This window comes from Lepisma saccharinum, chromosome 4 (genome assembly GCF_977018435.1).
Source record: "Lepisma saccharinum chromosome 4, izLepSacc3.1, whole genome shotgun sequence".
NCBI classification, from domain to species: domain Eukaryota; kingdom Metazoa; phylum Arthropoda; class Insecta; order Zygentoma; family Lepismatidae; genus Lepisma; species Lepisma saccharinum.
This window is the reverse complement of record NC_139232.1, coordinates 10,660,522-10,687,390: the sequence shown is the minus strand read 5'-3', so window position 1 is coordinate 10,687,390 and position 26,869 is coordinate 10,660,522. Positions and strand designations below refer to the sequence as shown.

Sequence of the window (26,869 nt, the reverse complement as noted above, 5' to 3'; positions counted from 1 at the left end):
TCAATAATAGATACATTACGATATAAGATACATTAGGACTTTTGTCAGAAGCATCAAGAGATCAATTGCACGTGTGTACTATTATTATCTTCAGTCACAAGCACAATAAAATAGCAATAGTATAGATAGTATTCCCCGATAGTAGATCCAAAGAAACTGACTTCAGATCTGAGTTCAGTGACTTTTATTTATTAGACTATATTTCATATGGCGACTGAAAGCAACATATTTTCATTTGCTTAGCTTTCTTCATTTAACAATTCACGCTAGAGCCTCAACGATAGTAGTTACAGAGAAACTGACTTCAGTGACTTTTATTTACAGCTTACATCTACAGCTTTATATAGGCCTATGTAATTGGTGTACTTCGCTCTGATATTTCATTCTACTTCATATCAATATTATAAGTGTTGTGCATTTTAGATAGCAGAATTAATCTCCAGTTATAATGACAGTTCTGATCGCATTCTAGGAATCTAAAATGCAATCTTCATTAGTATACACCTCTATGACATTCATTCAGAAATCACTGAAATACCAAAGTTAATGAAAAACCCACTGGGTTTTAAAATGAGATTTTTTCAAGTGGGCCACACCCTGATAATTTTGCACAAGACTGAGAATCATAAGAATGAAAGAAACAAGTTTCTTAACTGAATCTTTTTTGGGAGTGGAATCACAAGACCCAAATCCAAACCTTTTCTCTTGCAGACACCAAAATGCATGCAAATTGCAGACGATATGCAAAATTCCCAGACATTTCCGAGAAGACAAATTCCCTGTTTTCCAGATTTATAGCAACCCTGAAAAAGTCCATCAGATTCCTCTGATGACATGCACTGATAATCATATCGTTAGTGTTCTTTACAAAATCTTGTCACTATAAATCTATTTCTTACAGTTTGCAATATTCAATCACTGTCAAATATGATTAGCAAGGTGACTACTAGATCTAATCCCATATTTTAGCCATTTTCATAGTCTGCCATATATAAATGAAAACATAATGAAAGTATACAAATATTTCAGTTTTATTTTTCAAGTTCCAAGGCTAGTTTTAAACAATAGACACTATTTACATGATAATGGATGGTTCATTCTTTGAACAGATGGATTTGCAAAAGTTAATGGAAGTAAATCATTCTCAAAAATAGGATAAATACTTCTTGTTTCCATATTCTTTATAAAGTTATTTTCATATACAGTGAAGAAAATCATGACAGAATACAAAATCAAATGGTGTTTGAAGGAAAATAAACATATCTTGACAATAAGCTTGAGGCAGATTCGTAGCAACCCTTTCAAGATTATTCATAATAACCTAAATTAAATATATGCTACAAAAACAATCTGGTGGAAACGATATGATTATACAAAAACATATGCTCTATTGGATATAATTTAAACGTATTAACAATGAACAGGAGAGCCGAGATCAACTTGGACTTGTTGGCCAAACTTCCCACCTTGCAATAAGTTGAGAGTTACCTTTGCGAGGAGAAGCCCTTCTTTTGAAGTTCTTCAATTTGTTTATGGAAGATTTTTTTTTAATATCACCGCAAGCACTAGTATACCTTTTACCAGTCTTCTTATTGCCTGAATTCTTAGAAATACCACGGCGACCTTTACTTAAATGCACACCTTTCATGGAATATAAATCTCTTCCCAAGTCGGGGATTTTTTCGACACGAACACATGGCTGATATTCTAAACTTGATGCAGAGTCGATACTTGTCCTTGAGGTCCTATCGAACTTACCACTATACTTACCCTGTGAATCACTATACAAATCCCTACTAGTTCTTCTACCATCCCTCAGAAACCTGTCACTCTGTCTTGTGTTTAATCTACACTCCCCTGTACTAGATCTACATTCCGATTTTCCACTACAGTTTTTATGCGATTTAAGTCTCACTTTGATAGATTTTATTTCTGACTGAAGCTCGTTTCCTTCACTCGATCTGCTATCACTCGTTTCAATTTTCTTTTTGGTAATCTTGCACTTCTGATCTTTAACATCAGCAGTTGTTGACCTTATTACAAGTTTCAGACTGTTTTTACTTTCAGACCTACACACCATTCTGTAACTACGAGTTTTAGGTAAAGCTTCCTCGGTTTCGCTACTACCCTTCGACTTCCACTCAACTTCTGCACTCGAAGGATCACTCTTCATCGCACACTTTGACGAACTAGATGTATTATTACTCTCGTCCACCGACAGATTGTCACTGCACTTACTACTACCAGTTGTGGAACTTTTGGTGTAATATTTGTGTCTCCTTAACTTCTTTCGACACCAAACCTTCTTCACAGATCTATTCCGTAAAATACTTTCTGAAATATTATCAGTTTCACTTTTCTTCACGGAAGTACTCGCCACACTATCACAACTTTTCTTTCTCCTCAGTTTGGTGCGGGGCAAACCTTCACACACTGACGTACGGGGTGAAAACCTACCATGGTATATTGGGGAAATCTTTATGTTCTTTTTTGAGGTGTATACAACACCACTTCTTACTCTGTACTTTAAAGTAATAGGTGAACTTTTACCCTGACTTTCTGGCGAGTTTTCACTTGGTCCATCTATGACGCACTTCTTACCACTATTCTCGCCTTCACTCCCAGGTTTCTTAGCAATCTTTTCTGGAACTGAAGAAGCTTCAATATGGCCATCGCATTTTTTCTTTTTCTTTGGCTTGTTGCGAGGCCAACCTGTCATATTTATTTTTCGTTTCTTCCCATCCTTCCTTCTGCCAAATCTTCTTGAATCTGCTTCCGAAACTGTATCACACGTTGAGGCACACTCTGAATTTGATTCTAAATTAGTATCACAGCTTGAACAACCTGATGCTACCATACTTGCAATTCTGTCAACACACTGGCAGTGAGAAAAGTTAAGCAATGAAAGAACATCAGGACATGGAACTCTATCAATTTTAGGAAAATCTGCAGAATTTAATGTATTGCCATTTTGCACTTCGGCATAAAGTTCGGGATCAACGTCTTCAATTTTTGATTCACTCCCAGAATTGCTATCTGAAGATTTCTTCTTCTCCCTCCTTTTTCTACCCCTTCCTCTTGCAGGCTTTGCAAATACTGGATTGGTATCTTCACTTCCACACGTATTCTTGAACAGGGTATCTATACTGTGAGCAATTTGATTTATTTCATTATCAGAATCTGACCTGAAATCAGAGTTAATAGAATTTACTTCAGTTTTGGCTGCACTTATTAGTAGCATTCCATCTTCCATACTTTCCGCAACACAGTTACTTTCTTTAGAATCTGTAGAATCGCACATTTCATTCTCGTCTGCTAACTCGGAAGCTTCCTTTTTGGTTGCAGTCCTGGGAATATCTTTTTTACTTGTGCATGCAGGAATTTCCTTTTCATCCTTCATCAAGCTTGACAAGATAGCCAAAGTTGATGCATGACATCGGGGAGACTTCCTTGGAGTTTTAGAAAATATATCTTGTTTAGACTTCTTTTGAAATGCTAAACGCTTACCCATTGCTCTGTTGGGAACTAGGAATGTGTCTACTGGCATTTCATATGGTAACAAAAAGGGTTTATAGAAACAAGACTCACTCAGGGAAATGTAGAATTCCTCACCTTCATCCTGTCTTTGATATGTTTGATACCATGGTTCACTCTGTGGAATACTTTCGAAAGAAAATTGCAACTCTTCTACCTTGGCTGAGATTTCACCACTGTCGTTCCCCTCCCTCTCCCCCTCTTCCTCCTTTATATCCATAGGATTTGGAACATCTTTCCTTTCGAGAGGATGGGCATCACTTCCATCCAGATGCATGTTTTCAAATCTATCTTCAACCTGAACCCCATCGTGGAAGCGTAGTCGGGACTCTGAAAGTTGAAATTTGTAATAGTCCAAGTTATCACGGATGAATGCTTCTGCTTGAGTTCTTCTTCTCTTTTTGGTTCCGGTTTGCTGCCGATCGCCTTGCTTCTCGACCCCGTGATCATCGGCGCAAGAGGAATCATTGTGCAAAGAATCACATTCGCAGTTGGTGTTGTTACACTTGTTTCCACGAAGACACTTACTTGAGCTACAAGACTCCTCGTCGTGTACGATTCTAACTGGCTTTGTTCTGTCACAATCACCTATTGGAGAATTGTTCAGAGTTTCACTGACTTTTTTGTTACTTACGTACTGGGAATATTCACACTCGCTATTTGAAGAGTCTGATGAAGTGTCCCTTTTCACTGGTTCCCCAAACATGAAACTTTCAGCTTCATCGCTCAACACGGATAATTCTGACCGCCTTGATCTTTTAGGTTTCACTTCAGCTTTGTCCACCTCCGTGAATCCTCCGTTGCATCTTATATTTGATACCAGGTTTGAGTCATCGTTTATGCTTAGCTCATCCTGCTCGCATTCAGCTTGTCTTGCAAGTTCTCTCTCCCTCTGGCTTAAAAAATAACCACTTGAACGCAACTTTGCTGCCAGTACCTCCACCTTGTAGTAATCCTTATTGTCTTCAAGAAACTTTTCTTCTACCGACAATCGTTTTTTCTTGATGGTATGGCTGCTGGTTTTCAAATGAGTACCATTTCTCTCGTGAGAATTGCAGTTCTGCAACTTGTTACTTCCCATTTGCTTCCCTTCTTCTATTTCATCCGAAAAATTCTCCTCTTCGCTTGACTCATTCCTACCCATTACGTATTCGTATTTGGAACGATCTCTTAACACCATTTCACACTTAACAGGTTCTCTAAGCTGATAATTTTGTAGATTCCTTTCACAAAGTGCACCTAACGAGTACCGGCCATGTCGTAGCCGATGACCAGTGATGGTACTATTATTTTCTTCACGTTCCAACCTAGCAGACACGTGTCTGGAACGCAGCTGATGACCTGAAGAAATGCAAACGTTTCGTGATAATTCTTCGTCCTTGGCAGTCGACTGAAAAGTTTTACACAACACTGGCTCTGATACTGGCTCCTCTTTCTCTGGTCTCAATTGAGTGGGCTGATGATGTCTAACTCCATTGCAATGAATCTGTAACAGAATACACAGTGTAATTATATGAACGAAAAATGCATTAATTCGAATTATTACACTGAACATTTCAACGTAAAAACACAAGTTTGTTACACAAAAAGACTCGTGATAAATTGTGAGAACCAGAGGGATGTTAGTTCAATTTGTCAAACTTACATGAGAGGAAATAATGTATTCTTAGGAATATGTCCATTCTTAAAGGAGTCTGTATTTGACTCCACCTTGCCGCTAACGATTAGAATCCAAATAGAGAAGCTCTTAAGAGGAGCTTATTTAAACAAAACTGGAAACGGCACGTTTGAAGTTACATTCCTCTGGTCCTGATACAACAAACTGTGGTAAGAGATACACAGATATGACAGTAAAAACTTCTTACGTCATGCTCTGGCAACATACTTGTTAAAAACGCAAAACACACAAACAGCATGATAAAAGACATTTTAAGAATTTGTCAAAGCTTTCTATTCTTCGAGCAGCATCAGCAAAACCTCAACCACGTCCCCTTTGCCATTTCTCGACCAGACCTGATGATGATTCAGAGATGGAATCGAAAGCTTGGACAAACTCTTAATGAGATACACAGAGTTACGGAGAAGGGATCAAGGTTGGAACACACTGGAAAAAGAGGAGTGGTGGAAGACAAGGAAAAAATGGAGAAGCTTGACTTCTATGCTGATCCAGCCAGAGGCAGGAAACTGCAAAGGATGATGATGACATAAGAGTTATGCACAGATAGGCTAATTTGCACTGGTCCTACAGTTTGATGATGGATCCAAACTACGTAGTATGTGCCTCTATTGGGTATTGAACTTGGGACCCTTGATTACAATGTGATATTATTACAACTACACTATCACAGAAGACGTCAGAAGATTATCAATCTATCAATAATGACAAATAAAATTGCATATAAAATTACAAACTTGATATTTCTATACATTGTTCGCAACTTACTTTCACATTCTCATCATTTCTTCGTTTATCATCATAATTATAAAAACAAAATTCATGTATGATGTTTATTAATTACAAATCTAAATTTGTTTTCGTGAAAAATTACGTAACTTTCTTCTTATTCAATATTGTTTTTGGTACTGCTATAATATTAATATAAGCTGGTACCATAGGTTTCAGTATCAGTAGTATTGGGTAAAATTTGATCACTGAAACTATAGTTCACACACACTAGATACAGATCAATTTCAAATGCATTCTCTTGCATGTGTGTGCGAGAACTATATTTACATAACCACATCTCAACACATTAATATGGTTATGCCCACCTAGTTGTCAATCACAATGTTTATGGTTTCGGAGGAAAGTACAAGTGTCATGTTTGATTTGTAAGAAATAGATTCTCTTCCAACAAATAAGTTGGTATTCAAAAATCCTTCGGTAATTTTGATAATTGAATCAGTGAATTCATACTATACACAATAAGAGCGCGTACAACAAAGAGATTAACATCTTTCAATTGGAAGTTGGGCTCTCTATGCTATGTGGTGTTAAAATATTAGAAAAGGTTTTACAAAATACTTGATACAAAAAACAGAGGGGATTTGGGAATCCCCCTGGCATAGTCCAAAACTATCCTCAGAAACACACGTGTGCATTGACAGCACATAATCATAAGATGTCCTTAAGGGTACAGAAGAACTTGAAGGTGATTCTCATGCAGTAATGTTCAAGCTATGCTTTTAAAATAATAAAATGTAGAGATGTAGAAAAATGTAATAAAATATGAATTATAATGAATCCTAAAATTCAATCAGTGAATATTTGTTCAAAGTTTCCATTGTAAATTTTTATGCTTTTACCGTATTTACGTGTGTATAATGCGCACCCTGGTTTTTCATGGGTAAAGTGACAAAAAATTATATATCTAATTTAATGCACGGTACAATCCATTTTCAAGAAATGGCTTTCTTAGTTGTAGGTCGTAAAGCTGTTGCTATGCTGATCAAGAGTGAATGACGTCATACCTATTCAATTGCTCATTCTTTCTCTTTCAAAATATATACTTTTTCTTTCCGTGACTAATGCAACATTTATACGAGGCACATTCAGGACCTTCCAAATAGGCAGTTAGCAGCACAAGATTTCTTCCATTAAGGAATTTACACACTCCATATGTGTCATATTATTTGAGCAGTAATACATTTTAATTTTTATTACCTTTCTCCTTATCTTTTCTTTCATCCAAAGTACCATAAAAATCAGAACGTTTAATTTTTTGATGAACTTATTTCAACTGCATTTCACATTAGTGTTATCTTGTGTGGAATACTGTTTCCATATTCAGAAACTGCAGGTTTCAAACTTTACCACGATATATAACATGATAGGGTTCCGTAAACATGAAAAATCAATGCAAGTGCCCCAAAATCATGGAACGACCCTGTACGATTTCATGTTGGCTGTCTGAATTATTCCGTGCATAATACGCACCACAGTTTTTGGGGGCAAAAATTTTGGAAAAAAAGTGCGCATTATACACGAGTAAATACGGTATATGCGAATTTAGGCTGTGTACAAAACCAATTGAGAAACCCATTGCACTTGCCACTTTTCCCACCAGGTTCGAATCTCACCATGGTGTTCTGGGATGCAGGCACATAGGATGATAGCAGAAGGCATATGACAACCAAACAGCAAAATGCTTTCCATGTATTAACTACCTAAATGTAATAAAATATGAATTATAATGAATCCTAAAATTCAATCAGTGAATATTTGTTCAAAGTTTCCATTGTAAATTTTTATGCTTTTACCGTATTTACGTGTGTATAATGCGCACCCTGGTTTTTCATGGGTAAAGTGACAAAAAATTATATATCTAATTTAATGCACGGTACAATCCATTTTCAAGAAATGGCTTTCTTAGTTGTAGGTCGTAAAGCTGTTGCTATGCTGATCAAGAGTGAATGACGTCATACCTATTCAATTGCTCATTCTTTCTCTTTCAAAATATATACTTTTTCTTTCCGTGACTAATGCAACATTTATACGAGGCACATTCAGGACCTTCCAAATAGGCAGTTAGCAGCACAAGATTTCTTCCATTAAGGAATTTACACACTCCATATGTGTCATATTATTTGAGCAGTAATACATTTTAATTTTTATTACCTTTCTCCTTATCTTTTCTTTCATCCAAAGTACCATAAAAATCAGAACGTTTAATTTTTTGATGAACTTATTTCAACTGCATTTCACATTAGTGTTATCTTGTGTGGAATACTGTTTCCATATTCAGAAACTGCAGGTTTCAAACTTTACCACGATATATAACATGATAGGGTTCCGTAAACATGAAAAATCAATGCAAGTGCCCCAAAATCATGGAACGACCCTGTACGATTTCATGTTGGCTGTCTGAATTATTCCGTGCATAATACGCACCACAGTTTTTGGGGGCAAAAATTTTGGAAAAAAAGTGCGCATTATACACGAGTAAATACGGTATATGCGAATTTAGGCTGTGTACAAAACCAATTGAGAAACCCATTGCACTTGCCACTTTTCCCACCAGGTTCGAATCTCACCATGGTGTTCTGGGATGCAGGCACATAGGATGATAGCAGAAGGCATATGACAACCAAACAGCAAAATGCTTTCCATGTATTAACTACCTAAATGTAATAAAATATGAATTATAATGAATCCTAAAATTCAATCAGTGAATATTTGTTCAAAGTTTCCATTGTAAATTTTTATGCTTTTACCGTATTTACGTGTGTATAATGCGCACCCTGGTTTTTCATGGGTAAAGTGACAAAAAATTATATATCTAATTTAATGCACGGTACAATCCATTTTCAAGAAATGGCTTTCTTAGTTGTAGGTCGTAAAGCTGTTGCTATGCTGATCAAGAGTGAATGACGTCATACCTATTCAATTGCTCATTCTTTCTCTTTCAAAATATATACTTTTTCTTTCCGTGACTAATGCAACATTTATACGAGGCACATTCAGGACCTTCCAAATAGGCAGTTAGCAGCACAAGATTTCTTCCATTAAGGAATTTACACACTCCATATGTGTCATATTATTTGAGCAGTAATACATTTTAATTTTTATTACCTTTCTCCTTATCTTTTCTTTCATCCAAAGTACCATAAAAATCAGAACGTTTAATTTTTTGATGAACTTATTTCAACTGCATTTCACATTAGTGTTATCTTGTGTGGAATACTGTTTCCATATTCAGAAACTGCAGGTTTCAAACTTTACCACGATATATAACATGATAGGGTTCCGTAAACATGAAAAATCAATGCAAGTGCCCCAAAATCATGGAACGACCCTGTACGATTTCATGTTGGCTGTCTGAATTATTCCGTGCATAATACGCACCACAGTTTTTGGGGGCAAAAATTTTGGAAAAAAAGTGCGCATTATACACGAGTAAATACGGTATATGCGAATTTAGGCTGTGTACAAAACCAATTGAGAAACCCATTGCACTTGCCACTTTTCCCACCAGGTTCGAATCTCACCATGGTGTTCTGGGATGCAGGCACATAGGATGATAGCAGAAGGCATATGACAACCAAACAGCAAAATGCTTTCCATGTATTAACTACCTAAATTTAAAAAATAGCATATGATTTCTTCTTTCACAATTTTTTTAAAATGCAATGTTATTAGCACTAAGTTTAAAATGTCTTTTCTATACTGCGTGAGCACCGGCAGTTACAGCAACCTAGTATAGTCACAATATCGCTCCATGTACTATTAAAAAATTGCCTCTTATCCAGAAAGGCACGTTACTCTGTTCAGAAACTCATAATTGCAGTATAGGTGTCGTCTGTACACTAACATGAGCTACAAGTTTTCAAAAGATTGTTTACATGCAGCACTGAATATTTAATTTGAAACAATCATAATGTTCAGGTATACAATACATTGTACTTTGTAGTAATGCAGTGATAAAAAAAATCAGGAAAAAACAACCATATTTCACCTGACAGAAAAAAAATAAAGTTGCAATAATATGCATTCATAAACAATAAAGATATAATTATTACAAAACTTACATTATAATTAAAACTATGATATTCTACAATGTAAAAATTCACTACACTGCTAATGTTACTTAAACACACACATTGTGAACTCAAATTACTTATCTGCAACTCACATGGCAGTACACTAGACTCTTTGAAGGCATAAGAGAAACAGCAGTTTCCTTCCAAAATTCATGCAAAATGAAAGATCACCAAAAATTAATGTTGTTCATTACTCATGCAAATCAATATTTCTACTATTACCGCTGTTAAAATAACTAGAAGACGCAGAATAGGAAGAAATGTACTCATTCCTACAGTCTACAAGCCACGAAAATGTAGTCATTAAATTTCCATCAACGTGAATCAGTATAAGACAAAAGGCTACTGTTAATTTTCTTTGACAGGGAAATGGATGTGACGTTTTCTTCCAAATACAAATTGATTGATAAATGCAGTACACCATTAAATACCAAGAAAGGAATATACTGAATTAAATGCACAGAAAGAGCATGTTAAATACAGATGTCGTTCTCCAATCAACGATGCATAAATAACAATTCTTAGAAAAAAATGAATAAGAAGAATGTTAAAAAATAAAAGGAATGACAGAACTGATGCATGAAAAAAAATTACTGACTATATTCATACGCTACTTCATACTGATAGCAGTTCCTACTATTTTGCATAAAGTTGAACAATACAGAACAGCCGAAGGCCTACTCAATAATTTCACTGACGAAAAAAAAAATTCAATTTTCATTCAAACAGTTCACTAAAAACAATTTTGCCAGTTTGTAGTAAAACTGGCTCAGGCTCATTTTACACTTAATGATAAAGCATCTACTCCCTTACGAGATCCTAGCTCAAACTATGGATGTTATCATGGTCACTTCTTAATAGTTTAAAATTGAAATTAATCAGTATGCAACATTATTATTGCTAATGTGTCAAGATCCTCACACAAAATCTCATAAACAATAGTTACAATACAAATAACAATGATGTTTTTGTACAACAACTGTAACAAAGGCACATGAAAAGGGAAACTGACGAAATTCACGTAAATATTATGTTTACTTTCACATCAAATATAAACAGGATGTCTACCAAAATAACAAATCCCAAATTCTTGACTTTTTAGTTTTTCTTAACCTTTATTTAACCGGCCCCTACTTAGGTAAAGCTGGAAATTAGTAAATTAAGAAAATAAATATTTTTTAATTAATGTAAAACCCTACTAAAACGTCAGTATGCTGTACTTTAACAAGAGAATTACAGTTGCTTTATCTATTACTGCATGTAAAAATAAATGCTTCAGACTTCATCCTGGATGGGGAAATCGTTATACCAATTTTTAAAAATATTTTTACGAACTGTTACACATACAAGAATGAAATTCTTCTGAACAAATCCTAACCACAACTCAATACAATTTTAGGTTTCCAAGAAGTCAAACTGTCAGGGAAAACTTGCATATGATAGGAGCTATGACTCATTCAACAGCTCGAATTACCATAAATTAAGAATAAGAGTAATTCAGCTCATCATTATTGTGATAGCCAGTTTTAAGGGGTGACCCTTGCAGCCAAACATCAACCTCCTTTCCACATAGTCCACCCTGGACTAGCGAAGCTCTGGTGTCTGGGCTAGCAGACATTATAATATTCTGTGGGGATTGTGTTGTGTTGCCCATATATGCTTGAGATCTTTCCTCTTATTGCCATTCATCCTCATGTTCGCAATTAGCTAAAAGTGGCGCAAAAGCAAAGTAAAATAAACTAAATCAATCATTATGATAGCAAAAATTATTCTTCTACTTCTTGACCTACCCATTGATTTCTGTATTTCTTCTTGGCTGGTAGACACCCTGATAAAGATGATAATGCTATGTGAACTTAAGCGATAAAAACGTCCTTTCATACTCCCTGTACTTCTTAAAACTGATACTGCAAACCCATGGCATCTTGTCTTCCTCTTTCCTTCATGTTTATGTGATAGATAAGATGACATGGAATTGTGGCATCAATAAGAGCAAGCATACTATGGAACTATGGAATTATTCGCACTACTATAGATGATTTTCCAACCACTTTGCTTTGATATGCAGAAACATTAAGCTCGCAGTTTATTTACATATGTTTCTTTCAAAGGCTAAACTTTTATACAAGTACATAAAGTTTGGGAATGCATTGTTTACAGGAAAAATCCAGAGAGAAATTTTTATCAGTTTGCCTGTTTTGTTATTCCATTGATATTATTGTTGGACAAAAATCACCATTATCATGTACATTGCAACCATTATTAATGACACTGATGCTAGTTCAGAGTGAATAGTTGAAACCTCGTCTGCAGTAAATATTGATTGCTTGGAATCAAGTACCAATTTAAGAAAAAATTAAGAATTGTTCGACACTTTTTAACCAACTGCTTCCCTTACCAAACATTTCAAACAAATCCACATCTTCAAGTACCAGGAGATACCAAGAAATTCGATGACTCCTCATACATTTTCCTGCTCCACAGGTAGTGTTTGACTCAGTTCAAATCAAGTATGACAGAAAAAAAAACTATGGATGGATGGATGACCGTAATACAATAGTACTACTTGCCAATCTCCCACTAGCATTGAGCATCAGTACAAAATGATACTTGTGCATCAAATGTGTATTTGGACATTTGGAACAGTTTCCCATGTACATCATCACTGTGTACGCTATGTGATTAAAACGTCACAAACATTTTCCTCTATTTTCAATTTTCAAAATGGCCATACTTTAAATTTCTAGCATGGTCTGCCAGGTGTGCCTACTTAACTGAAGTTTAAAAAATGTGTGTATGCTCAGCACCAAGGCAAAATTAACACACAAAACACTTATACATCACAAATATAAGTTGTTTCATGAATGTCAGCAAAAAAATCAGTCACATTTCCTCCCATTCTCATCCGGATTCCAACTGACAAATATTAATGCGGAAGCAGCTCTGCTTTCGTTACACAACAAAGCAGCATGTAAGAAATTTTACACTACCTCAGTGCTATATTTTCGTCCCTTCATATGTCTTTCGTCTACAGAGTATCGCAAATTTGGCCGTCTTGTATGACCTTCTGATAGAACTCGTTTGGATAAATCCTCATTGCTTTCCTCAAAGAGACGTGCATCAGTCCAGAGCAATGAATTATCTACGGACCAAGTTCTGTTAACTTTTGACCCTCGAGGAGAGCGTCTAGTTCCAAACAACTGGCACCCACTGAGGAGAGTAAGAACTGATAATAACCATTTTTCTTTATGATGTTATAACACACAAGGTGTGCACTAAAACATCAAACAGTGCAGGTGCAAATGAATATTAAGTGCAAGACTAAAATTGGCCTCCTTAGTGTTTACATATACAAGCTTTAACGTTCAATAAATACAGTTCCTGTGGTATACAAAATATTACATTTCTATAAACATAGTCCTGAAAGGAAAAACACAGTTCAAACACTTTGGAAATCTACATTCCTTACATTTGTAAGATTCCCACCTGTGATAAACTTTTTAAATGACAGAAAAATTTATAACAGGACAAAATATTGTGACTAATCGATTCTAGCCTGTGGGCCTTGGAATTATGTCGAAAACTATTCATTTAACAAAATATATGTCGAAAACTATTCATTTAACAAAATATAACTCAAAGTTAACAAAACTGGCTTCTTTCAAACATCAATTACATTGATTATGACAAAGCATTCTCAATGTAATTGGGCTATTGTTTATAACACATCAAACAGTATAAAAAGGTTTTTCCGAAAATGTGTCCCCAATTGAATGATTAAATAAATATGTGATTTTTATTGCACATTTAGGGGAGGAAAGTTAAAACATTTCCACTTCAAATTAGTGTTTGTCTTAAGTCCACTTTATGCAGACAGAGGCTAATTGGGACTAGACGTACACTTTAAAATGGGATCTGAACTATTGTGCAATGTGCCTCCACGAGGTACTGAATTCAGGACCCCCTTGATTACATCAAATTGGTGTTTTTAGATCAGATTTCACAAGTTTGAAATACATTTAAATTTTCAGATTTACAGAATTTCACTTTTTCATTCTTATTCTTGAATAAAATTTTCATTAAATGCAGGAATGACTTTGTCATTTAAAAATAAAACAACTCACCTGAAATCCTTTGCACCATTCATTTTCATGAATGATTCAATATTTGGTCCCTCTTTAATTAGATGATCAATTGAAAGGAAGTTCTTCTCATTCCTAACAAAATTCAAGTGCACATCACTCTTTACATGCTTATCTATATTAGAATATTTGGTTTTGCAAATCTCACAATATCCACTCTTGTTTTGGAGTCCTGCTAAATTATCTTCACAGTTGTTCAGTCTTCCCTTAGCTTTCCGTGTCATTCTGAAAAGAAAAACAACAAAATATCAGTGTTGCCAAATGTAAACTGTTAAATTCAACTACAGGTATCAGTGGGGATTAACAGGGGTCCCTTCACACAGGGCCACTGAATGGTGTATTTTGGTAGCATACACTATATTTAAGGACTTCTATTTTTCGGTGTTATTTTTCTTTTCTGTGATTTTGTTCCCATAATTTGCTTTATTATTTTAGGACACTTTTCTGCCAAATATACCTAACATTACATGTTCATTCTGGTTTTTCTTTTTCTTGTATGTACGCATTGCTTGCATTATAGAATTATTTTCCTGTAGTTTACGGTTATTACAAGCATAAGAAAACAGTTTTTCTTTGTGACGTTTCAGGAGAACACACGCTCCTTTCATCAGACATTTATTTTCATTTTGAAATGAAAATAAATGTCTGATGAAAGGAGCGTGTGTTCTCCTGAAACGTCACAAAGAAAAACTGTTTTCTTATGCTTGTAATAACCGTAAACTACAGGAAAATAATATGTTCATTCTGATTTTAAACTAGTATTTTAATTTGTAGGTCACCTGGCCTATGCCTGTTCATGACAGTTTTATGTTGGAAACTAATTGTGAGGCATTATTTTCATTTATTTCTCAGGCTACAAATCCTGTGTAGGTGCACACTCATTCTCCACCAAAACCGTATTTTAGTTTTTTCAACTTGGTCCTAAAATCGAGGTTCCCCTGTATTCATTCACCATAAATATGTGCATAATTTTTCTTGCATGTCACGTTTCGGAAGAACACAGTCTCCCTTCATCAGACATTTATTTTTAGTTTGAATAATGCTACAGTTATAACAATGAATTAATTTAACACAAATAAAAAGGTGGTGCTGGCTAAATTTTTTTCCTTGACCTTTTTCTTTTGTTCAAAAACCTACTTTTGCTGCACTACTACAAAAACATTTCTTTCAGCAAGAGAGTCAATTTCCCAGACTGTTCCATAAAAGGCAAATGAAACACCCTGTGTAACATATGTCCATGAAACATCCCATTATAAGGTCACAGAGTGGCCCCCAGTGATGGGAACCCACGAGTATTGGTATTGTTAACAGTTGAAAGTGGTGTTGCTTCAACCCTGGTAAATACATTATTTAAGAAACACTGCAACAGATGATGTACAAGAACACATGCAGTAAAACAGCTGTGGCTGATCTAATTTGACAATATAATCAAACACATATTGGTAAGACAACCCTGGTGTGCAGTTGCAGACAGCATGGCAGATGGTGTAAAACTGCAATGCCTAAAAGATTTTTTTAAAAAAGCAGAGTACTTATCTTCTGCATTTGAACATTTTTAATGCGCAACTTCAAAGAAGCCTATGTTACAGAAGTTGCAAATAATTATCAACAGGCAGGATCACACAGAATTGACCATTTCTTCAATTAATGGCATACTTGCTAAAAGGTCCATGTTAACAAATTTAAATATGCAAGTTATTCTAGAAAATGAATTTAAAATCCATGAATCAACAGAGAAAGAGCAAAAAGAAACATCAAAAATTATTTTAAAAAAGAAAATAACCTCGAGGCCAGAAAATTCACAATAAAACAAATGTTTTCTGGTTCTAACTGAAAGCAAATCGTTTACTGTCCAGTTTAGTATAGTCTAAAAGGCTCAGAAAAAAATGTGATTTTTCATCAATTTACGAGGCTTACACATAACACATGATCGATCATTGGGCTAAATATACAAACAATTTAATCTGGATAACATGTCATGCACATGCAAAATGTGCCAACCTTGTTTTATGAAGTTTTTGGAGAACTCTGGAAGAGGGAGGAGAGGTGGCATTTTTTTCCTTAGGGGATCCTTCAGCAGTGTTCCTTGATGTGGCAAATGGCGATGAAGCAGGACAACCGTACAGATTTATAGTTGGCCAACACTGCAGTTCCTTATATGCAGGTTGGTAATGCCTAGAAAAGAAATAAGAATTACTCATACGTTTTTCTGGCCTCTTTAACTAGGTAGAACATAAATGAACATGTGCTGCCAAAATTACAATAGAGTATTCCATTATAGATTGATTTTAAGAACACTTTTATCACCTGGACATGATAAAGATATGGGGTTGACCACCGTGCGGAGTGGTTAGTAAAATGCACTACGACACCAGCAGGGTTTCGAATCCCAGCCTGGACATGCATGTTCTTTGTTAGTGTCCCTTCATCAATTTCATTATATCACTCATGTTCATCTTCACGGTTAGCCAAAAAGTGTCAGAAAAGCGAAATAAAATAATCCAACTCAATCAATGACAAGTTATGGATGACCCCAAAACACTTGTAAAACAACCCTTTTGAGATTAAACTAACATTTATTGTCAAGTTCATCACAAGCATTCCTCTCATCTCACTTTTTGGAACAGAGGATATTAAGACACATTTGACATCAGTACAAGCAGTATAGTCTAGCATAAACGAAAGTGCAGTACTGACAAATAAGAGCATGCATGGTTTGGTATATATGAAGGTGGATCAAATAATGATACAGTACATTGCCTCATATGGTTAAAACCCAAATTAAAAAACATACCCTCTGCACATATGTAAATTTTCAACAACATATTACTTGTTAAACCACACACAAAACACATTAACAGCACGATATAAAAATTGTCAGAGCTTTCAACTCCATCTCGGAGTCTATCATAAGAGTTGGTAGAGATGACGAAGAAGATGCAGTTCACATTCGGATGAAGCTACTGGTTGTTTTTCCCTGAAGTTGTTGTTGCAACACTGTGTCCTCCAGCAGAAAACTAGTAGTTTTATCCGAATCTGAACCGCATCTTCTACGCAGTCTCTAGACCAGCCCTTATGATGACTCCGAGATGAAGTCGAAAGCTCAAACTTTCAAATTGTCTCGTATTGTGCTGTTAATGTGTTTTGCGTGTTATTTAACAAGAATGTTTCCAACACATGATGTAAAAAGTTTTCATTAACATATCACTTGTTTGTTCCCTTTGGAAATAAAATATCTGTTAGTAATATGAATATACAAATATATTTTAAAAGATGAAAAGCCAATATAAAAGGAAATGAGCTTTTTTTCCATTTATGTGAAAAGATCAAGTGAAGTTAGTTTGAACATTGTATATTCATTTTAATGTTTTTACCCCCCCCCCCCCCAATCCAAATGAAATGCCCTCACTATAACAAACACTACAGTAAGCTTCTAGGAGTGTTTACTTACTTGTTACAAGCCTCAAATTTGATGAAGGGCTCTTTTATACTTGTGCTTTTTGTAGAGTTCTTGGAGTGTGCAGATTTCTTGAAGCATAAACCTTCCACTTTTTCAAGCCACTTCAGCACCTAAATGAAAGGAACTTCAGTTTTAATTTCATCTAAAGAAAATAATACAATCTATTTGAAAATTCCACCCGGGGAGGTGTTCATTCATGCACCAAACCACCTCCCCCCAAACAAATAGTTTACTTCATTTCTTATTTCTCAAAACCTTACATTGCGGCATCACAAAACAAATAAATGTTGTTAAAAAAAATTGCATCATATGACGTTTTCAAATATGTTTTTTAACTTATACTAAAGTTGCTGAACAGCATCCTTACTGCAAATCTTGAAAGCATTGAAATTGCAACTATACATGATCAAAGAAAAGTTGGACAGTGTGTGTGGACAGAAAAAGCAATAATTGGATTATTTGTAAAAAAAAAAATATAAAAACTTTTCTCCAAAGGAATGTATATCAGAAAACTCTGAAAGAAGTGTGATGAATTTTCTCAGTACTAAAATCTAAATACTATGAGTTATCAGACAGAAACTGTGTTCATAGTGACAAAAAATAATATACTGTAATAATTCCATAGATACATAGGTGTTTTTTTTATTTTGTTTATCTAAACAACAATTCAAGAGCAACACAAAAAAAATCATATAACTTACAATCACTTCACTCACTGCTGTAGAAATATGCATTATCCAGTTGCAAAACTACGATTAAATAAACTCAGACAAGAAGTTCCACCGCTCCTTTCCTCTCTCCAAAGATGTTAACATATTGCAATTCAAAGGAAGAATATAATGCATATGAGAAAAAACAACACCTAAACTAATATCTCACGAAAGCATTTCAAAATAACATTTAGACAATGCCTTACACTTCATTCCTGATAAATCCACCATGCACAATTCGTACCTTGTCTAAAGGGCAGATACGTATGCCCCACTGTTTAGCTAGATCAAGAACATCAACCTTATTCTTCTCTTTCTTTTGACAAGTCCTTTCAAGCATTGCATCAGGTGAAGCCTTCAGCTAAAAAGAGAAGGAGAGAGAGAGATCTGATTACATATCCCATTATAATAATGAGCTTTATAACCATCATTACCTTAATTTTAAAGCATTCAAATGATCTCTGGAAACTATATTGCTACAAATGCTACTCTACATTAACATTCTATGCTGTAAAACAGCTTTGCTATGCAAACTGGAAAACATTCATCTGATACTTCCAGAGGTGTGCAAGATCTAAAAACTTTTTGTCAGCATGGAAAATTTTAAAAATCAGGACAAGTACCCTTGACCCTCTGTACCACCTCAAGATAGGGAAATATTTTGCATGATTTATGACTATTAGGGTGTTTATAAAGGTTTTCAGTTACTTGTAGCTCACGAAAATGTGTTAGTATGAAGTAAAGTACGTCTGTTACCTCACCATAAAGCAGAACACCCCGAAGGCATCGCACAAGTGAATATAGCAATCAACAAAACATTCCACAACAGCAGCTATAACTTTATGTTATTACGTTAGGATTGCGACTGATAGTTATTTTCGACATGTTCTCTCGCAATTTAATATAATCTTACATGATCAAAAAAGTACACCCCCCCCCCCTTAACAGCATTGTAAATTAATTTTTAGTGTGAGCTTATGTAATCTATTTGTAAAATAAATGACGACACAAATAGTTCATAGCAAATCAAAGTTAGTAGTACTGAAGGTCAATAGTACAGCATTTCCGAAAAGTAACTGTGCAGTGAATAAAAATAAAAGAAGAACATGTAATAGATTGGGAAAGACATTGCACTGGGAGAGTGAGATAGACTAGTACGATGATGTGAGTCCCAGATGGCGTTACTCAGGATGGATATTGCTGCCCGCATTTGCACACACAGCTGGGGCATCACTCCATTTTTTGGAAGAATTTTTCAGTGCATAATTTCCCATGGACTCTGGTCTGCTAGGTCTCCAAACCTCACTCCCCCTGATTTTTTCCTGTGGGGTTCACTCAAGGGACGGGTATACGAGAACCATCCTCACACACTAGCGGAGCTGCAGAGAGCCATTACCCAGAACATTGGACAGATAACTCCAGCAACTCTCCATAAAGTGTTTAACAATATGCAGCATCGTGTAGGTCGGAGGAGGACATTTCCAGCACCTCATATAGAGAAAACTGCACTGCCGTAAGTACAACTTCAAATTTCACTTCAACATTTCCACTGCACAGTTACTTTTCGGACACACCATTCGAATATCTTTAAAAATATACAAACACAAGATCTATGAAAAAAAATTTACTAGAAACTTAGTAAAAAAAAGTAACATATTCTAATACACTTACAGTTTTTGCTGCCTCCAATTGATCTCCTGGAATATCAAGAGTCAATGGAGGAACAGCAGATGTCACACTGCAACTGGATGTAGATGCTCGGCATCGCAATGAATTCCCTTTTAAGTTTTGACTACACTCTTCCAATTTCACACGATCTGTGACAAAATAGTTCACTTCCTTCTTTAATGCATTTTCTATAACCTGAAAAAGAAATTTTAATTTTTGATACTAAAACAATGCATAGTGAATCACAAATACAATGCAAGCTTTAAATTAGAAATGAAAAGTTAAATTCATTAACAACGAACAGAAAGACAAAACATCACACACAGGAATAAACAATTTATTCTGTTTTAATAAAAAAAATACCGTAGAAAGAGTAATGCGATAAAATTTATCTCATTGTACTACATATTAATGATATTGCCCATGTTTTTATAAACAAATGAAAATATAGCTGAATGTTGAATCAAAAAACAGGCATGGCAGATATTCATGATATAGCATGGAAAACAATTTAATAAACCTCATATGGAGGCAGTAACCATCACTATTTAATGGGTTCTTCAAAAAGAAAAGTAATGTGCGAAAAACAAAAATATTTGTAACACTATGTTGCCTACTTCTTAAGTCATAAAATTATTCATTTCAGATGGGGAATGTGTTTGCACTACAGCTACAGACAAAAATCATTGGTAGAGGTGTATTAGTAGTATTAGATCATCCTACTTCTTTGCTTTCATTTACAGAGCTAATATAAATTATCTATAATGTCCACTGGACACTCAACTGAGTCATTTGGTGTAAAATAATTACAAAAAGAAATTGAACAAGAAGGGTTTTTTCTCGATTAGAAACAAAGGGTGAAACTACGTGTGCTTACTGAGGAGAAACAAGATGACATTGGAGCACAATTGGAACATAATCCTAAAAAAGTCCCCGCTGCCTTGCATGAGAAACTGACATTGTTAAGTCGTCTGCGTGACGAGCTACCAAGCTTTTAAACCTGAAGCCATACATAAGAAGAATTGAAAGAAATATCAGGAGAAAAGTTGAAGCAATTTCGGAAGAGAAACTGATACGTGTTAGTGAAAATTTCCTAAAAAGATACCGTACATGTGTGGATACAGGAGGAGAACATTTCCAACGCCTTTTATTTTAATTGTAACTGTCAATGTAATTGTACGATCTTATTTCATTACATACAGCTTCCAGTTAGGTGGATGTTGCACCAAGTTTTCCAGCAGATGAGCTCTTGTTGCCAGGTGCACTAGCCGCCGCTCTGCGGACGATTTGATCGTGAAAGGCAGTCTGTATAAATGACTGTTACATGTGTACAGATCCATTGATGTCTAATACATCTCACTTCATGTAGAAATTTGGGAGCGAATGAAGAATATAGAGAATGTCTCCAATTTCATTAATTTTTGGTATACTAACTAAATTTGGCCTTCTAATCACGAATCTGATGTTAAAAAAAATCATGTGGAAATAGGGAAAGAAGCCAATATGCTATTATTTTTTTACAGCTGTATCACATTGTTTTAGAACAAAATTTTAACAAAGCTTGCCTAACCTAACTGAAAATTGTTTGTGGGGCTACCCATGCATAATGTACTGATTAGAAGGTCAAAAGTAGTTAATATACCAAATATTAACGAAATTCGAGATCCATTCTTACCCTAACCTTACTGAAGATGGTTCGTGGGGATATCAGTTAAATGTTTTGCCAATGAGCACATATTGTAACAAAATATAAGTTGGTAAAATTCAAGTATCCCCGATACGCATTTCTTCAATTTTACAGGAGAAAGTACTTACCGAACTGACTTTCCGTACACTTTTGAAAGGTCATGGAAGTGTTATTACCCATCGCTTAATTTATATCGCCTGGTAAATCATGTATTTTAGAAGATTAATGTGTCTCCGATACACGAAAGCTGTTGCATCTATGTCCTTCTACTACATGAACCAAATGCTGCATGCGCTCGATAATGTAGCCCCCGGTCAGTGTTTCCACCCAATCAGTTTTTTTTTGCAAGAACATGACAATTTTAACTATGTTTGCCTAACCTAACCGAACCTAACGTTGCCGTGCATGGTTTTTGGGGATATTTATGAATGTTTTTAACAATTTTGAAGACGACAATTTTAAATGTGTTTGTCTAACCTAACCGAACCTTGCTGTGCATGGTTTGTGGGGCTATTTATGAATGTTTTTAACAATTTTGAAGATGACAATTTTAACTATGTTTGCCTAACCTAACCAGGCTGTGCATGGTTCGTGGGGTTTTCAAACCTGGAAAAAAATACAAAATCAGTAACACGAAAGTAGGTATTTTTTGATGAAGAAGGTTGCAACACTGCATAACCACTGATCATCGACAACACTAGTCAAGATTTTTCCACCCTATTGCGTGTAACGCAAGCGAAAACAAACAAACAAGAATTACTCGATATGTCGAAAATTTAGATTATTTGCGTGAAAAAAGTGAAATGGCACCTTCAAGAATCCTTAGGAATGCAAAATACATAAGTACCAATGTAAAAATGAAGAAAAATAAAGGAATTTCAGAAGTTTCGGGGATACTTAACATTTAATCATTCAGGTTCAATCAATTTAGTAATATGTTGCATATTTTAGTGTATATTGATACACAGATTTTTCACACTCTGTATACAGGTTAGAAGTGTTTACATCTTCATTGATAGGAATGAAATATAGATTGCATTGGATGAAGATATAGAAATTATGGCTTAACGCAACCCAATTGCGTAGGTTGAACTATAAGATATCTCTTGCAAACATCCTATATACAGAAACAAACTGGCGGAGTATCAAGTGGACATCTCACAGTAACGTATCAATTTAGGAAAAAATAGTAAAAGCAAGTGTGTGTATGAGTGTGGAAAGCTCTGGTGTAAATACAGACTAATTTGCTAAATACAAATTTTATGCATAAATTGATCAAAATAAGGTTGACTTATGACAAGTTCCCCATAGTATTAAAAACACACGGTAATTCTCAATGATAAAAAAAATGTTCATCGAACTGGACAAAAGAGAAATAAATTCTTAGTCATAATTTTAAAAATAAATAACCTAACATTTAAATAAAACCAAGAACGTCAACAAATCAAATATGGCATTTCATGTACCTCTTCAACTACACTTTATGGTCCACTCTTCATTGACTAGTAACTTCCAACACTAACGATAATCAAAAGCAATCTAGAAATAAAAAACCTAAACCATACATCTACTTCACTTCGTATGCATTACAATGACTACACCGTCGTAATAATTTCTTTTCTCGCTGGATTCATATCTGTTACTCCCCACGTAGCAAAACATCTGGGCCAGTGACCTAAAATGTCACAGCTACAGGGTAATTTATTTCACTTACTTGGTCACACTTACCTTCGTTCTTTCAGACTAAAAGGCAAATAATAAATTACGCAAAGCTCTCATCATTAATAACGAACACTCACAAACACTAATCACCACCCTGAAATTGAAGCTTCGCTTCCTACCGTTTTCACTACAGCCATGTAAGAAACCAGCAGGGCTTTACCGATGTCTAATTCGTTCTCACTCGTTCTAAATCACTACACATTCAGAAAAAGGCCGCGCGAATGATACACTTTCTAAAAAAAAATATATTTCCTAACACATAACTGTAAAATTAGCACGCACATCACAAACAATTTACTTACAAATTAATCAATTTTATGTTTTACTACACTACAACTCCGACAAAATGGCTCATTCTCCCACCAATAATACCGTAAAGTTAACTCAAGAGGGCAGGGTAATCGTTTGTAGTGGACTCGACTAATGGCGGTGAAAGAAAGGAACGCCGATGGGAGGCGTCTGCTCGTGCCTTTCCATGCCACGATATCGTCTCCCAAACAAGTTATATGTAACGCTAGGTTTGTTTATAGTACTAGGCTATTTGCTAAAGCTGGCATTGTGAACAAGTATCCTCTTTTTAAAACGTCCACTTATTTAATCATGAACATTCGAGCATTACGGAAACTATTAATAAAATTAAAACCTGTTGCGGATCCCTTTTTCTATCATGTACGTACAGTGCAAGGAAATCAATAACAGTGATATTCAACAACACAAACATGTCAGAATGAAGAAACAACTAGATAGCACAGAAGGTTTATTAAATTTATATTACAGGCTCCTCCATTTATGTTAAAAAATTGAAACAAATTTCCTTTAACATGTCAAAAAACAAGTTACTATGTTTTTTAAGGTTATGTACATGCACAAACTTCGTAATTACAATAGAAATGAATATATATTATTAATTTCAAATAAAGTCGATTACAAGCAATAGTTCTGCTTGTGCGAGAAAATATTTCTTTAGTTGCTTTCTCAAGCTTTGTATCTCATAACATTTCAAGGGGAAAAACACGGCACAAATTGTGAATAAACGGATCGAATAGACTTGACTAGCCCTACGAACTTCGTTTTCTTCCGGTTTTAACTTATTCAAAGAGTTCAAAATGTGCACGTGTTATTAAAAAGAGTTCAAAATGTGCATGCGTTTGTATTACGTAACTATTCGCCGCTTCCCGATTACATCGTCTCGGACACAAATTAATGTTTCCTGTCTAGATCACTACACGCAACTCTCCCCAGTCATCAATTACCAATCAATAAACATGTGAACGTCCACGCAGAGGTAAATTTCCACTTGCAATAAATACAAACGTAACTTCTAAACAAATTGTTTGTAAGCAAATATTGCCCTGAATACGTGCCAGGTACACCCAACGGCGAAAGAAACAGTAGGCGAATTGTCCACCACCATTTTCATTCGGTCTGAATTACACAATGTGATGACAATGAATTGAAATAAAGACATCAATAAGCAGAGAACAATGTCTCCTACGAACCAACGTAGTTTCATTCCTTAAAACAACACAGGATGTAGTATTAAAAAGTAGTGAAAATAGCTGTGGACAATTTACTGACCATTATGTTTGCCACTGACTGTACATAGTTAATCAGTGTTGCCCAACCTGGAGTTCCACAATATGGATTAAAGGGGTCGGGGGTCATTGACTGATTGAGTGAAAACCCAATATGTGTGTGTGCATGGGGGAAGGGCTACTTAATTGGCACCTAATCAGGATGATAACATTGTTGAATACCAGTAATGATAAAGATTGATAAAGATTGTTTTCAGTGGGACTGCTTCACTTGATTATGTTGCAAAGGATTTTTTGAACTTTGATATCTCCATTCGTTAACATAAGTAAGTACAGAAGAAATATAATGGAACCATAATACTAATATCTAGCTGCAAGCCAAAGGTTGATATCTCGAAAGAAATACCAACATTCATAACCTATTAACCACTGCAATTTAAACTTAAATAGGGTAACAGTATGGTATAGTGAAAACACATTTCACTCGTATATGTCCTAATTATTTACATTTGTACTTACCTGTTACGCATAGCGGAACATTTTTGAACGTGGGATTTTGCTTTTTACACTGAAAAAAACGTAATTTTTCACATTACAAGTATTTAGTGTTCGTTGCTAATTCACTTTCGTTACACACAATATGGCGGGCAAATCTTGACTCACGTTGTCTATCGTCAGCTGATATGCAGTGTTTCCAAACTTATTAACTGAAAAATGCCGAACAAACTATTCACAGAAGGTTTTTAAGCGAGAATTGATCCACAAACCATTCACGCAAGGTTAGGTTCGGTTCAGTTAGGATATGATGTTGAAAATAAAGAAAACATGATAAAATCGTCCAATTCGGTGTTTTTCTGTTCCTGTTTATTAACTCTTCCTTGGTGGACAATGTTCACACCTCGAGCCTCCGTAAAAGTACTGCTGATACGTTGTACAGACTTTTCAGAAATCCCGCAAGCTTCCGCCTCAGTTTTTGTACTTGTGCAAAGTTGATGTACTTTCTTGCTTCTTCGTTATTTGCAAGATTTCTGAAAAACTTGTAAACGTTTCCAATGGTTATCTTACTTTGTCTTTTAATGTCGGCAGGCACATACACAACCATCACTTCCACCACATATAGCAAGCATGCTGCTCCTAAATGGCATTCATAATGAATTCAAAACCAAATAACCCTTACACAATACACCAACAAAGATTCAATCAACCGCATACGTACAAAGCACGAAGTATCAACTGAGCAGCTTAGATGAAGTGGGGCAACCCCGGAGGTGGCAAGGAGAAACTTCGAAAATGTGTGACCTTGACTGGACTATTTTCGTGGAGATAGCTACAGTTGCTATTCTAATGTGTTTTTTTTTCTTCTCTAAAAGCTGTTCGGGATTCAAACTAGAAAGTTCATGTGATGGTCAGCTATTACACTGATTGGACTACACCATCCTGCTTTCTCAACTTCTTATATGCTCCTGCCCTTTTATAGTTGCGTTGAAACCATAATAAACCAAAATTTTATTTGCTATTCCTAGAAAGCAGTTCAGACCGTAGTCATTTGCATATTACAATTCAACTGGTGTAAATCGAAAAAGACAACATTAATTCTTGTTAAGCCCGACCCTGTGGCCGAGTGGTTAGCATATCGCGCTGCGACGCCAAGGGTCCCGGGTTCGAATCCTGGTCGGGCTTGGTTGTTTGTGAATGTCTATTCATCAATTTCATCACTCATCCCCATCTTCGCAAATTAGCCAACAGGCACAAAACGCGAAGTAAAATAAACTAAATCAATCAATCAATCAATCAATTCTTGTTAACTTTAAATATTGAAATTGAGCAAAAACCGTGCTCAAAGTAGAATCCACCCACTGAGCAAAAATAAT

The 26,869-nt window shown here is 35.3% G+C and overlaps 1 protein-coding gene across 5 annotated transcripts in view; it reads right to left on the bottom strand.

Annotated features, from left to right (window-relative positions):
• Positions 1–1,012: 1,012 nt before the first annotated feature.
• LOC145986373 (uncharacterized) overlaps positions 1,013–26,869 on the bottom strand; it is a 38,793-nt gene continuing 12,936 nt past the window's right edge. Inside the window, exons 1-8 of one of the 5 annotated variants that reach the window (XM_083120294.1) lie at positions 23,766–23,868; positions 20,058–20,249; positions 18,631–18,747; positions 17,668–17,786; positions 16,218–16,391; positions 14,199–14,441; positions 13,065–13,284; positions 1,013–5,020 (exon numbers count right to left, since the gene is read on the bottom strand). In XM_083120294.1, the coding sequence (XP_082976420.1) occupies positions 1,436–5,020; positions 13,065–13,284; positions 14,199–14,441; positions 16,218–16,391; positions 17,668–17,786; positions 18,631–18,726 (4,437 nt within the window). In that variant the 5' untranslated portion in view covers positions 18,727–18,747; positions 20,058–20,249; positions 23,766–23,868 and the 3' untranslated portion in view covers positions 1,013–1,435. The other 4 variants (XM_083120293.1, XM_083120295.1, XM_083120291.1 and 1 more) reach the window with 4 other exon arrangements.